At 47.1% G+C, this 14,932-nt stretch overlaps 1 protein-coding gene across 1 annotated transcript in view; it reads right to left on the reverse strand.

Annotated features, from left to right (window-relative positions):
• EFHC2 (EF-hand domain containing 2) overlaps positions 1-14,932 on the reverse strand; it is a 198,046-nt gene that overhangs the window by 9,520 nt on the left and 173,594 nt on the right. The window contains exon 14 of the mRNA XM_007081628.3: positions 8,718-8,823. Coding sequence (XP_007081690.2) covers positions 8,718-8,823 — 106 coding nt within the window. The remainder of the gene's footprint in view (positions 1-8,717; positions 8,824-14,932) is intronic.

Below are 14,932 nucleotides of genomic sequence, written 5' to 3' on the forward strand. Positions count from 1 at the left end.
CATGGAGCGAGCGTTAAGTTACAGCCTCATGGGCTCACCGTGGGCTGCCGTGGGAGCCAGGCAGAGGCCTCGCCAAGGAACTCCTGAGAATGCAGGCCACAGGCCACCGTCACGGTCACGGGGAGTAACACCCATCCACGTAGGAAGGTCTCTCACCAAAGGGCAGCGGGACTGATCACAGCTAGACTAGCCCCAGACCACAGTCCTCTCTGTCAATTTTGCTTGTTTGTTATCGGACCCCAGCCCTATGGGCGGAGACCAGCTAACTGACCATCACATGCAGGGGAGCCCCACCCGAGTCTGGGGGACCAGTCCTGCCATCCAGCAGACCAAGCCCCAGGAGCTGCTGTCTGGACCTAGCCTTATCCCCTGGCTGGGAGGATGGTTCACCTGAGCCCAAGTCTGTATTCTGGCAACGGACTGCGCAGGCTCCTTCTCTTTTTGCCCCCAGAAGATCCATTTTCTGCCCTTTTCACCCAGCTCACTGCCCTGGGAGGCCAACCTCTGTGGATTGCGTCACACCCCGAGCTTCCTCGTTCTGTGGCTGCTGCTGGGTGGGTCCAGCCAATGGGCAGCACCAAGAGATCAGGGTACTGATTCCACTTTCCCTCCCCCCACCTTCTGCCGGCTTCTCCCCTGGGCTCCAAGAATCAGACTGAGGGATAGTAAAGGTTTCCCTCCGTTGCTGGTCCCTGAGTGCTCCGCTGCCCTGACTGGGTCCTGTAACCCTATCCGCTCCTCTGTCCATAGTCCCTTCGTTAAATCCATGTCCGTGACTCCTCTGAGTGTGCGGTGTCTGGTCCCTGCTGGAACCTCACCGGTGTGGGGACGTAGCCAGCTCTGGCCCCCCGGGAGGGGCTCAAGGCTTGTCAGTTCAAGCCTGCCGACTGCCGGCTTCCCCCTGATGGCTGGACAGTGCTCACTTCAGGATGCCCCATCACTGTGCTCTCTGCTTTGGAGAGAGGCCCTGCCTCTCCCATCCCCTGTCCCAGACCACCCTCCTACTCAGCCCCACCCCGCTGGCTGAAGCCACTGGTCCTGTTCCCCTTTTCTGGCCCCTCCCCCACACGGCAGTTTAATCAGGGTAGACTGGGAAGGTGTCCCAAACCCGTACGTACCCTGACCATCCATCCCGTCCATCAACACGGACACAGACAGGACTTTGGTTGTGGAATCAGTAGTACTGAGGCCTGCTCGGCTTTCGTCAGCCAGGAAGTCCCTTTGCATTTCTCGGTAAGGCCCCCCAGTTAAGGGAAGAGATCGTGTCACGGACAACATTCAGCACAGGAGTAAAGATATGCAGGTTCCCCCGGTGGGGGAAAGGGAGAGAAGGGAACGGGGGGGAGAGAGAGAGAATCCCAAGCGGGCTCCACACTCAGCATAGAGCCCGATGTGGGGCTCGAACCCATGACCCTGAGATCGTGACCTGAGCCGATATCAAGAGGTGCACACTCAACCAACCGTGTCACCCAGGCGCCACCCCCACAACCTGGTGGATCTTGTCCTGAAGTCCCGCCCGGGATTTCCCCGCTATGGCAGATCCCCCAAATATGCTGGCTGTCCTCAAAGCTCTAAGGGAGAGGCCTTCTCTGCCCAACTGGGTCCCCACAGATCTACACAACTAATCTGACTCCTCCTGGCTTCTTCCAGCGTTAACTGCTCTCCTGTTAATTCCCGGCCACGGGTAAAAGATCAGGCAATGACAGGGGAGCGGGACCACACTGCCAGGTCCCCAGTTGATACCAAGAACGGTCACCAAAGGCTTCAAGGACAATAAAAGCAAAAATAAACAAGTGGGATGACATCAAACTAAAAACCTTTTACACAGCAGAGGAAACCAACAACAAAACGAAAAGGCAATCTACTGAATGGGAGCACACATTTGCAAATGATGCATCTGATAAGGGGTTAATATCCAAAATATAGAAAGCACTCATAAAACCCAATATCAAAAGCCGGGCAGAGGGGCACCTGGGTGGCTCAGTCGGCTAAGCGTCCAACTTCAGCTCAGGTCATGATCTCGCGGTCCGTGAGTTTGAGCTCCGCGTCGGGCTCTGTGCTGACAGCTCAGAGCCTGGAGCCTGCTTCGGATTCTGTGTCTCCCTCTTTCTCTGACCCTCCCCCGTTCATGCTCTGTCTCTCTCTGTCTCAAAAATAAATAAACGTTAAAAAAAAATTTAAAAAAAAAAAAAAAAGCTGGGCAGAGGAGGGGCACCTGGGTAGCTCAATCAACTGAGTCACCAACTCTTGATTTCGGCTCAGGTCACGATCTCACGGTTTTGTGGGTTCCAGCCCCGTGTTGGGCTCTGCGAGGAGCCTGCTTCAGATTCTCCCTCTCCTTCTGCCTCTCCCCCACTCGAACTTTCTCTGTCTCTCTCAAAAATAAACTTTAAAAGGGGCGCCTGGGTGGCTCCGTCGGTTGGGCGTCCGACTTCAGCTCAGGTCAGGATCTCGCGGTTTGTGGGTTCGAGCCCTGCGTCGGGCCCTGTGCTGACAGCTCAGAGCCTGGAGCCTGCTTCCGATTCTGTGTTTCCCTCTCTCTCTGCCCCTCCCTTGCTCACGCTCTCTCTCTCTCTCTCTGTATTTCAAAAAATAAAATAAAATGTTAAATTTTTTTTTTTAAAAAGACAGGAGGGGTAGGGTGCCTGGGTGGCTCAGTCTTAGGTTAAGTGTCTGACTCTTGATTTCGGCTCAGGTCACGATCCCAGGGTTGTGAGATCAAGCCCCACGTTGGGCTCTGCCTATAAGTGCAGAGCCTGATGGGAGATTCTCTCTCTCTCTCCCACTGCCCCTCTCCCCTGCTCACACTCTCTCTCTCTAAAATAAATAAATCAATTAAACAGGTAAGAAATAACAGCACTGGCAAGAACATGGAGGAAATACACTGCGGGGAGGGATGCAAACTGGTGCAGCCGCCCTGGAAAACGGTGTGGAGGTTCCTCAAAAAATTAAAAATAGAACTACCTTACGATCCAGCAATTCCACTTCTAGGTATTTATTGGAAGAAAATGAAAACCCTAATTTGAAAAGACATACGCACCCCTATGTTTCATTGCAGCAGTATTTAAAATAGCCAAGGCGTGGAAACAGCCAAGGCATCCATCGATGAAGGAACAGATAAAGAAACTGTGGTCTGTACGTACAATATTATTCAGCCATAAAAAAAAGAGAAGGAAACCTCGCCATTTGTGACAACACAGATGGACCTCGAGGGCACTACGCTAAGTGAAATAAGTCAGACAGAGAAAGAGGAATACCGTCATGACTCCACTCATATGTGGAATCTGAAGACTAACCAAACGAACAAAACAGAAACAGACTCATAGCTACAGAGAACAAACTGATTGATGGTTGCCGAAGCGGGTAGGAAATGGGGGACGGATGAAGTAGGTGAAGGGAATTAAGAGGTGCAATCTTCCAGTTATAAAATAACTACGGCAGGGACGTAATGTACAGCAGAGGGCATACAGTCAATAACACCGTATGGTGACAGAGAAATGGTAACTAGGTGACCATTTTGCAATGTGTATGAGTGTCGAATCACTATATTATATGCCTGAAACGAATACAATATTGTATGTCAATTATTTTTAATCAAAACAAAAAACAAGAGCTTCAAGAATAGCTCATCGCCAAGCTTTGAGGTACCATCCAGGACCTCCTTGAGGAAGGACTTGGTGGCCCAGCTGCTGAGAGTCCCCTGCAGGGATGGCCTCAGCTTAAGCGCTATCTTGGCTGCAAGGAGTCACGTTATCCAAGGTCATACCCCTTCCTAAAGCAACCCACAGGGCTAAAGGATAAAGGCCAAGCCATCGTGGCCCAACTCGGGACAGCTCGGAAAGGCCATTCTAGTTCCAGAGCTCCCCGTGGGCTGCCTCAACTGTTCTGTCTGCCCGCTCCTGTATCCTGCCTCTCCCTTTCATACGTATCGAGCCCAAGAACACTCCCAAATAAACACCCTGCGCATTCAACTCCACCTGCTTCTTGGAGAACCCAACCTGTGACGGGCTCTGACCTGAGCATCTCAGGGCATGACTGGATATTAACATGTCAGCACACTTACAGGGTTCAGGAAATCCTGGACTTCTCACTACTGATGGTGCTGTATCAACTCTGCAATATTATGCTCAACCCATTCGCGCTAAATATTTTCACATGAGATTATAGACTCACTGGTAACATTCCCAAGCTATCTTATATCCTCTTTACGCAACAATAACAAGCTTAGGAATACCAGAGCACTGTGGGCTCTGGGATCTAGTTACGTTCTCATGACGAAGTCAAATTGGTACCATTTCATACCTAGGTTCTTTTCTTTTTAAAACTGGCGAAAAAGGAATTGGCCCCTCGCAAATGCCTCCCACAGACAGAACCCGCTCCCAGGCTTGGTCAGCAGAGTGGATAAGAGACCCAAAGAGTAAAGTCTCACGGCACATAAGTAACAACTGGACGAGCCCACTGCTGGAGCACAGGCCCTTTTTCTGATGCCACCTTCCTGTTGTGGTTCTCCTACCTTTAAGGGTGGAATCACTGACCATAGCCTTGGAAGCTGAGTGCTCAAGGCCCGGCCCCTTCACCTGAGAAAGTTAAGACCTCTCCACTTTGTTTTTTTAATGTTTATTTATTTTTGAGAGAGAGAGACCGAGAATGAGCAGGGGAGGGGCAGAGAGAGCAGGAGACACAGAATCCAAAACAGGCTCCAGGCTCTGAGCCATCAGCACAGAGCCCGATGCGGGGCTTGAACTCACAAACCGTGAGATCATGACCTGAGCCGAAGTCACACGCTTAACCGACTGAGCCACCCAGGAGCCCCAAGACCTCTCCATTTTATAAACAATAATAATAGCTAACATTTAAGCCCTTACTATGGGACAGGTGTGGCGACATGGGCCTCATGTGTACCACCCTCAACCCTCACAACCACGCCTATGGAAGGGCTATTGTCATCTCCATTTCTGAGGGGAGGAAACCTAAAAGGTTCAGTAACTTGCACAAAGTCACCCGCTTAGTCAATCACAGAGCTAAGGATGTGAACTCGGGTTCATGTGGTTTCAGACCCTCTGCTCCACACTTCTGAGGCACCTGACGTCCACAGCTCAGTAACTGTCCCAGCAACAGAGTGGGTAAGGGATGAAATGGGGGAGGGGTGGCTAAGGGGAGAGCGAATCTTTGGCCTTCCCGCCTGGTGGCTTCTCTTCCAGTGTGGGCGGTGATCCTTTTCTGGGCCCTTAAATCAACTTAACGGGTCACAAACTGCACTCAAAAGAGAGAAAGAAAGGGGGTGGGGGGAGAGAGGCAAGAAAAGGAAAGGAGGGAAGAAGGAAAAGAGAAAGAAAGTAACACGTTGTGCGACGCGTAGTTAGAATAGTACTGATTCGTGAAACTTTTGTTCCACTGTATATGCGCATGCTGGGTTGCTATGAAAAAAGTCTTTCTTAATTGTCGTACCCAAAGATCATTAGCCCAGTCATCAGGAAAATAAAAATTAAAGTGATAAGCTACCACGATGTCAGAGGCAAACATGTAAAAATGACTTGAACGCCTATCAACAGAAAAATGGATGAATAAATTATTCTGTATCCATACTACAGCTATTAAAGAATGGCTCAGGTCTATACATATTAAACTAGAGTGACTGCCCATGATGAACCGTTATGTAAGAAAAACACACCACAGATAAATGCATGTGGTAGAATTATACGTTAAAAACATTTTTTAAGTTTATTTATTTTGAGAGAGAGAGAGACAGAGAGAGAGAGAGAATGTACAAGCAAGGAGGGAGGGGAAGCGAGAAGGAGAGACAGAATCCCAAGCAGGGTCTACGCCATCAGCGCACAGCCCGATGTGGGGCTCGAACTCCCAAACCGTGAGATCACGACCTGAGCCGAGATCAAGAATTGGACGCTCAACTGACTGCACCACCCCGGCACCCCTAGAATTATATTTTTGTGCAATAAATGACGAAGTCCCCAATGTACAGGTGAACGTTTGGGTGGTGGACTGGGTGCAACGGAAAAGGAGACAGGTAGGAAGTAAGGAAAAGAACAACAAAGGCAGTCGCCAACTAGCACGAAAAAGCACGCGCGTCAGGATGCCACAGGAAACAGAGGACATGGGCAAATCGCGGAAGTTGCGGGGAATTTAAAATAAAGTGACCGTTTACCAAGTTGCGGGAAGCGGTCAGGAAAGGCCACAGGGGATCCTCCAGCCCCTCGAGGAGTGTAGCAAGGAGGGAAGGGGGGCCGTTACCACCGCCTGGGGCCAAAGGGGTGGTAATGGTTACTGGAGGGTTCCTGAGGGTGGGCACTGGAGTCTGGAGTGGTGGGCAGCTATGGAGGACGTGGTTAGTCCACGGCAACTGGCAGGGAGGGACAGGATTTCTCTCTCCTCCCACCCTCCATTCTCTTGCTGGCGCATGCCACTGGCCAACCCAAGGGAGGTGGGGGGCAGAGGGCTAGCAGACCCGTTGATGCAGCCCATAAAGGTCAGCTGCCTGGGACTCAGAGCAGGGGAGAGGGGGCCGGGGAAAAGTCCTAACAGGACAAATGGATGCTATCCAACCAGCCCAGGATACTATAACATGGAGCGAAAAGGTAGAATGTAAACGCCATCTCTCATTTTTAAGTATCTGCATGGATAAGAATGAAAAGGTTACCGAAGGATAGTACTGATCTGTTTTTGTGATGGCATCTTGGGTTTTAGTTAATTAAATGCAATATGTTCGATCATGATGATATTAAAAAAGATTTTTTTTTCTTTCTATGCTTCACAGTGAAACGGGCGTGAGTTGCGATTCTCACTTTACCACGCACTTGCTGCTTCTCTGACTTCCTGATCTCTAAAATGGGGATCACAAGAGTATCCACCTGCTAGGGTTCCGAGGAGGATTAAATGAGTCAGTAGATCTTTCCAGTCTTAGTGTTCGGCACATAGGATGTGCTTTACGTGTTTGCAGTTGTCATGGTGACAACGGGACATCAAGAGCCTCCTAATGGGTCTACCTGTTCCCAAGTCCCCTCTCCAAACTGCCCACCATCCAGCCCAGAGCAAAGCTCCCTCTACAGGGAACACGTGATCATGTCGCTCTCTTCCTTGACCCCGTCCCTGGCCTCCAGAGCTTGCAGGACAATATTCAAACCTCAGCCTTGCGGGTATCTCGAGCCTCCTCCTCCTCCACTCCTCCCTTCGTGCCTTCATGCCAGGATGTGCCCCCTTCCCCCTTGCTAACTCGTACTATTCAGCATTCAAACTTCAAGCGTCACCTCCCCTGAGAAGACTTGCTGCCCACCCACCCCCCGCCCCAATGCCACTCTGATTTGTTTTAAGCATTTTTTTAAAAGTTTATTTATTTTGAAGGAGGGGGGGGGGGAGAGAGAGAGAGAGAGAGACAGACAGACAGACAGCGAGCTCACGTGTGCCATGAGCAGGGGAGGGGCAGAGAGGGGGAGACAGAAAGAATCCCAAGCAGGTTCTACGCTGTCGGTGCACAGCCCAACATGGGGCTTGAACTCACGAACCGTGAGACCATGACCTGAGCCAAGATCAAGAGTCGAACGCTTAACCAACTGAGCCACCCAGGCACCGCCACCCCCACCCCAGTATAATTTCTTGGAGGCTTCCTCCTCAACCCATTCCATCCCATGCAGGCTGTATCATGCCATACTCCAAAGCATGAGTGAGTGTATTGATGCCCCCATGGGCAGTGCCCCCCACCCCCCGCAAAAGGCAGCAATAATGACCTTCACTCTGGACCCCAGCGCTGAGCATAGAACCTGCTGAGAGTGGATTACCGACTCAAGATTTGTCTGAGAATTAGATTTATAAGCGAATGGGTTAAGTCCCCCAAAGCCGCTCGGCTAAGCAAGTGGCAGAGACAGAATTCAACACTAGCTCTGTGCGACTCCAAAGGCCACCACTCTCTCCCAACCATCTGGAAGTTCTAAGGCTGCCTGACTGCTCCAGAATAGCAGCATGCCTGAGGGAACTCTCCAGGGGCAGTAGACCAGTTCAGGCCAGAATGAGCTGGTTAGCAGCGACAGGCAAGAATAAATGCCTCCTTTCTGGGAGCAACCACATGACATTTGCTTTATCAAGGGACGTTCCCAAGAAAATCAATTTCTGGAGCATGTTAAAAATATAAACAAACCACCCCACCCCCCACCCCACTCCTTGAAGACAACTGGTCCAAAGAGATCTTAGGGAATTCAGACAATGCCACAATGTTGAGAGCACCATCAGATCACATGAACTTTGCTTTCCCTAACCAAGCATTTTCCTGCTGAATTTTTATGGTAAATTTGGCTGCACTGTGACATGCGCGTCCCCATACTATCCTCTGTCACCCAAGGCAAACCTGTATGCACAGCCACAGATACACTGGGGACTCTTGAAACACGCACCATCGGAGATTTGCTGTCGTGGCTCACGATGATGTTAGCAGAATCCCTTGATAACAGTGTTTACATCTATTTATAACTGTAACCTATTATCCTATTTTCCATATAATGGGATGCGACTGGAGTTAACAAAAATTCAGCTGCACAAGAGAAGTCATGCTCTTATAGAGCAGATGTTCACTCAGCACGGAAAGCGATTAGCCTTTACCGCAAATACCCAGGAAGACGGAAGCGCTTTTTCCAAAAGCGCGGCTGTTAATGTTTCATGGTGAAAACTAATTTTTCAGATAAAGGATATTAAAAATGCAAGGTTGATTTTACCTCTTTAGTAAACGATACCGCTTGCAGTTCGGGCATTGGATTCATTCTCCAGTTCAGGGCAGAGAAAAATAACTCGTAATTTATTTGTTCTTCACTGTCTTGAAACCTGAAAATATAATTATGGAATATAATTTGACTCAATCTGCAGAATTCAGGACCGAAATGTCACCTTAAATGCTACCATGAAAACATAATGTCAGGTACGTTTCAATATCTGCTATTTTTCCTGTTTCTTACTAGTTTATTTTCTGATTCTAACTCTTGAGAATGTGAACTCTTTGTGAGCAAAGATCCCATACAGCTACTTTACCAACGTGTCCCCAACACCTAGATTAATGCTGGCACTTAGTAGGTGCTCAATAAATATTTGTTGCAGTTGCCACAGAAAGAAATGAGCTTATTCAGTAACCGAGACTGTTTTGTTCAGAGTATTTGAAGGTCCCCTTTAATTTCATATCGTTGATCCAATAGGTCAGTAAAATAAAATCTCCTTGTATTTTTAGACTGCATGCCTTTTAAATTTTAAAGGGGAGCCTAGATTCATTTTGTCTACTAAGATATTTTTAGGGAAGATAAAAGGTATCTTTATCATTTATTATCTAGCCATTAAAAAGGGTTTATTTAGATCCACATGTACTGTCCTGGAAATATGTTCATGATGTATTGTTGAGCAGAAAGGCGGTTATAAGACAGTATTTAGAGTTATGATCTTACTTGAGGTTTATATTTATATAAAAAGGCATAGGAAAAGTCTAGCAACAACACACTGAAATATTAAAAACAGCTATTTCTGGGAAGAGAGACTGAGTTTTGCTGTTTTCTTCAGACTTTTCTGTATCATCTGAATTGTTTTAAATTCATAAGAAAAAACATTAAGTAAGCCCATTTTCACTTAAAAGAAAACATTGGCATAAATGTAACCTTAACCATAATAGACTTTTGGCTATTAAGACCTAGGAATTTCAACACAATTGCTAGAATGACCTAAATACAAGCAAAGTACTTCTCAGTGTAATACCTCCATACCACCTACTCTGAATTTGACCACATTCTGCCAATCTTGTTTTCTTTTATAGAGAGACAGAGACAGAGACAGAGACAGAGACGGAGAGAGGGAGAGAGAGAGAACCTCAAGCAGGCTCAGAGTCAGCACAGAGCCCGACGTGGGACTTGATCACACGACCCTGGGATCAGGACCTGAGCCAAAATCAAGAGTCGGACGCTTAACCAACTGAGCCACCCAGGTGCCCCACTTTCTGCCCATTTTTAAGGCTAAAAAACATACACTGGTCATGTCCGACCATTGTTTGAAGGAAAAGACAAAGGTATTATTTCAAGCACCTTCAGGACCTCCAACTCAACATACCCCTCCCACCAGCAAGTGAGGTGCACAAGACTCTGTTGCAAGAATGAACAGGGGATGATTAATTATAAGAAAGCCGGGTTGGGGCGCCTGGGTGGCTCAGTGGGTTGAGCATCCGACTTCAGCTCAGGTCACGATGTCACGGTTCATGAGTTTGAGCCCCGCATGGGGCTCTGTGCTGACAGCTCGGAGCCTGGAGCCTGCTTCGGATTCTGTGTCTCCCTCTCTCTCTGTCCCTCTCCCCCTCACTCTCTGTCTCTTTCTCTCAAAAATAAATAAACGTTAAAAAAAAATTAAAAAAAAAAAAAAGAAAGCTGGGTGATGATAAATGCAGGAAAATAGCATACTCATAACCAAAGGACTTTTTTTCCCCCTCAGGATTAAAGAAAATAATGGCTCGTATTTATAAACTAATAAAAATTAGCAGTAATAAGTTAAATGTTACAAGATGAAGTCACACAGACTCATCAATCTAAACAAAGTAGAATCAACAGCGATCAGAAGAGGGGAAAGGGAATTTGGTTATTTTTTTGTGTACATTTTCTTTGGCCAAGGGTTCTGGGATGCAACTCCAATATGCCGCCCCCTACCACTGTTTATCGTCTGGGTTTTGGCTCACTTGTCATCTTGAACTCCTTGAAAGGACATGCTCTGTTTATGGAAATATTTGTAGCCAAAATGCCGGACCATGATGTCTTTTATTTGTGTGTGTTTTGGGAGAGGAACTGAAGCTCAATCAATTAAAGATGTTTTGTAGGAAACTTGCATTTAGCATGGAGCCTTGAAGAAAAGTATTCCCTAATACTCCGAGTAGGAGCTGAGGTCAGAGAATGAGATCATGTAGAGCCTTTAACTTTCCTACTGAAGAGAACTAAGAGCCACAGCGGCAGACTGTACAGAGAGCTATTATGGGACCCAAGTTGTATTTTCTAAAGATCGCTCTGACTGATACATTGAGAAGAGAATGCAGGGGCAGGGCCAAAGTGGTGAGGGCAGTTAGCAGTCTTTTTCCGTAACCCAGAGGAGGCATAAATGGCGGCGGTGGCGGTGGAGATCAGTGAGGAGTGGTCAATTCTTAATACTTTGAGTGTAGGATTCCAGACGGATTGTATACAGTGACAGGGAGAGACACAGACAGAGACAGAGAGAATGAATGGACTCAGGACAACTCTAAGGGTTTTGCTTGACCAATTGGAAAAATATAGCTGTCCTGAGACTGGAAGGATTGCCGGGGCTACAGGTTGGCAGAAAACAACCGGGAGTGCTGTTTGCATATGTTATATTTTGATGGGAAGTGAGCAGTCAGATCTATGAGCTTGAAATTCAGGGAAGAGGTTCGAGGTGAAGACAAAAATGTGGCAGCCATTAGCATACAGATGGTGTTAAAAGCCACCAGATCGTGGGGGGTGCCTGGGTGGCTCAGCTGGTTAAGTGTCTGACCTTGGCTCAGATCATGATCTTACAGTTCCTGATTTCGAGCCCGGAGTCGGGCTCTGTGCTGACAGCTCAGAGCCTGGAGCCTGCTTCGGATTCTGTGTCTCCCTCTCTCTCTGCCCCTCCCCTGCTCCTGCTCTGTCTCCCTCTCTCTCAAAAAAATGAATCAACATTAAAAAAAAATTTTTTTTAAAGCCACCAGATTGAGCGATTGGATGAGATCACCAATGAACTAAGTTTCTCTGTTTCTAGAGTACAGAATGTAATTGTCGGTAAATTACTGTTACGTCAATTAGAGGAGACACTTATTTAATCCTAGAGGTTTCAGAAGTGTGATATCCCAGTAATTTGGGAACCAGTCAAAAGATTACCAAACAAATGTAGGACCACATCAGACTTCACCCGCACATACAATCCACTAACGAGTCCTGAGGGTTCTACCACCATAGCAGATCATAAATCTTTTCCTCCACCTCCTCTCCCATTCACTAACTCCAAGCCACCATCAACTCCTACCTGGGTTATAACCATAGCTTTGTAGCTTGGTCTTGCTGCTTCGACTCTGACCATGCTGCAGACACATCCTCCATCAGAATGAGCTTTTTAAAACATAGACCAGATCAATAACTCTCTTCCTTGAACGCTCCAATGGCTTTCCAATCCACTTGGGACAGAAGCTGAACTCCCCACCAGGGATTATAACACTGTATGTAATCCGGCCATCGCTGACCTCCCTGATCTCACCTGTAAACTCCATCTCTGTTCAAAACATTGCAGGTGCACTAGCCTTCTTCCTGTTCTCTGAGCATGCTGAGATTTCTTCCAGAAATGCGAGGCATTTGTCCCTCTGATCCCTTTGTCTGAAAGTCTCAATTCAAATGTTGCTTCTTCAGAAAGGCCTTCCTGAAGTTCCTCTTACCTAACCGAGTCCCTCCACCCGAATCTGCATTTGCCCTGAATGATGGCAATGGAAACTTCTAGAAAGATTTCCGAAATCACCACTGGAAATCCTATTATCATACTTTGTTACCAAGAAGTCTTCTCTTTACTCATCCCTACCTGTTACCCCTAGGTGCCCAGCCTTCTTCCCTGCCCAACATACGATACGTCAGACTCAACACATCTAACCACTTACCCATTTCAAAGGCTATTTGGAAAGGATATTTGTGAATCAAATGATATTCAGGAAGGATCAAAAGCTGGAAATGGAAGAGTACACAGCTTAGAAATGATGTATGAATGTTTTCTCAGGAAAAACGTTTGAGAGATTTAGTCTTTTCAAAGACCCAGAGCCAGGCTCCAGAGAAGAGTTGAGCTAATGTGGTATAACACTCCAAGTTTTTCTTTTCAGTTCTTAGAGGATCTCAATGGATATGGAACTCTCAGCAAAAGGAGCAAGGGACAAGAGAACAAAGCATCTTTCAATGAAAGTGGATAAAATGAGCCAATGCTTCTTGGAAGAATTCTTTGCTGTTGGAAGTGGACAGAGTTGTAGTTAATCCTGATGGATCGGTCACAAATATTTATCTCCCTTTCTCACCAAAAGCCCACCAAAACGGCAATAAAGGAATAGGTGGTAACCCGCGATGTTCATGACAGCTGGAAAAAAGACAACGGCGGGCAAGAGTCTTCAAAATCTTTTGCAAGATGGAAAGCAGACCAAGGGAAGCTAAACTGCAAATGTCTGGAGGCAGGGGGCCACTTAGAGATTAGCCAATGTGGCCCACAGAACTCCTGAGGCGCTCAGCGAAAGCAGGCTCCAGATGCCATCAGAGGCGGGAACATGGTGTGAGACTGAAAACAAGGGCTGTTTCAAAGCCTGAACAAAGCCAGGGCAGCGAATCCCAAGTATCTTTTTCTATACAGTTCTCTTTCAGAGTAATTCAACTTAAGAAGCTTCAGTCTGGGGGAGCTGAAGCATGATCGAGGGCAGAGGAGAGCATTACACACTGAACTTGGGCCTCTCGGCCCCCTTCCTTCCCCTTTCCCATTTCTAGAATACCTGTAGCCATGCTTTGGTGACCCTTCCCCCCATTCCACCCTCCCTCCTATTCCAGCGGAAGATAGGATTCCTTTCCTGATTCTCCGAATGGTCTCAGAAAGATCTCCAGATTCCAGCTTCTGGGGTTCACCTAACGAAAATGAGGGGTAGGAGATGGATTTGTACAGTGAAACCCACCAATCAACAAGATCCTCCCCCCAAAAGCTTCAAGCATTAAGGACAGAAGCCAAAACAGCAACAGTAAAAAAAAAAAAAAAAAAAAGGAATCAGAAAAACAAAGGCAATTAGGTTGCAGAGGCAAAGAGGGAAGATAAGAGGATACAGTATACCCATGAAAAAAGAAGAGAAAACTAAAAAAGGGAACATTCAGACAAACTGTGCTCCTGGAATAAAAAATCTGAGAGATTTATTATTAGATTACACAGTAGAATAGGCGGAATATCGTGTCAAGAAAATCATGATGACAAAGAGGAAATCCGGGAAAGGAGAGATCCAAATCCAGGACATCCAAAATCTTTTTTTTTTTTTTTTAATTTTTTAATGTTTACCTTTATTTTTGAGACGGAGAGAGACAGAGCATGAGCAAGGCAAAGGCAGAGAGAGAGAGGGAGACACAGAATCGGAAGCAGGCTCCAGGCTCTGAGCTGTCAGCACAGAGCCCGACGCGGGGCTCGAACTCGTCAACTGCAAGATCATGACCTGAGCCGAAGTCGGACACTCAACTGACTGAGCCACCCAGGTGCCCCTAGGACATCCAAAATCTTAATGACAGGAGTTCTCACAAGAGAAAAATGAAAATGAAAGAGAGGAAATTACTAAAAATTGATGGAAAGTTTCCCAGAACCAAAGGACAGGGTCTCCAGACCAGAAGGGCCCATATTAAGCACAGCGAATCCGTATACAGCCACACACACATACACACAAGGCCCCGAAGAGAAGATCCTAAGAGCATCCAGAAAGACCAATAGTGGGAATTAATATTATGTTAACTCCTCAAGCACCCTAACAGGAAGTTAGCAGTGGTATCTAAAAATGAGAAACACAGAAATAGTAGTATGTGCGTGTTAAATGTTGCCGGAATATCACCCAGCCATCAAAAAGAATGTAATCTCGTCATTCGCAATGGCGTGGATGGAGCTAGAGAGTATTATGCTAAGTCAAATAAGTCAATCAGAGAAAGACAAATACCAGATGCTTTTACTCCTATTTGGAATTTAAGAAACAAAACAGATGAACATACGGTAAGAGGGGGGAGAAGAGACAGAAACAAACCACAAGAGACTCTTAACGATAGACAACAAACTGAGGGGTGAGGGAGGGAGGTGGGCGGGGGATGGGCTAGGTGGGTGATGGGTATCGAGGAGGTCACTGGTTGCGATGAGCACTGGGTGTGGTACGTAAGTGACGAGTCGCAGA

The sequence above is a fragment of the Panthera tigris genome, chromosome X, assembly GCF_018350195.1.
Source record: "Panthera tigris isolate Pti1 chromosome X, P.tigris_Pti1_mat1.1, whole genome shotgun sequence".
NCBI lineage: Eukaryota > Metazoa > Chordata > Mammalia > Carnivora > Felidae > Panthera > Panthera tigris.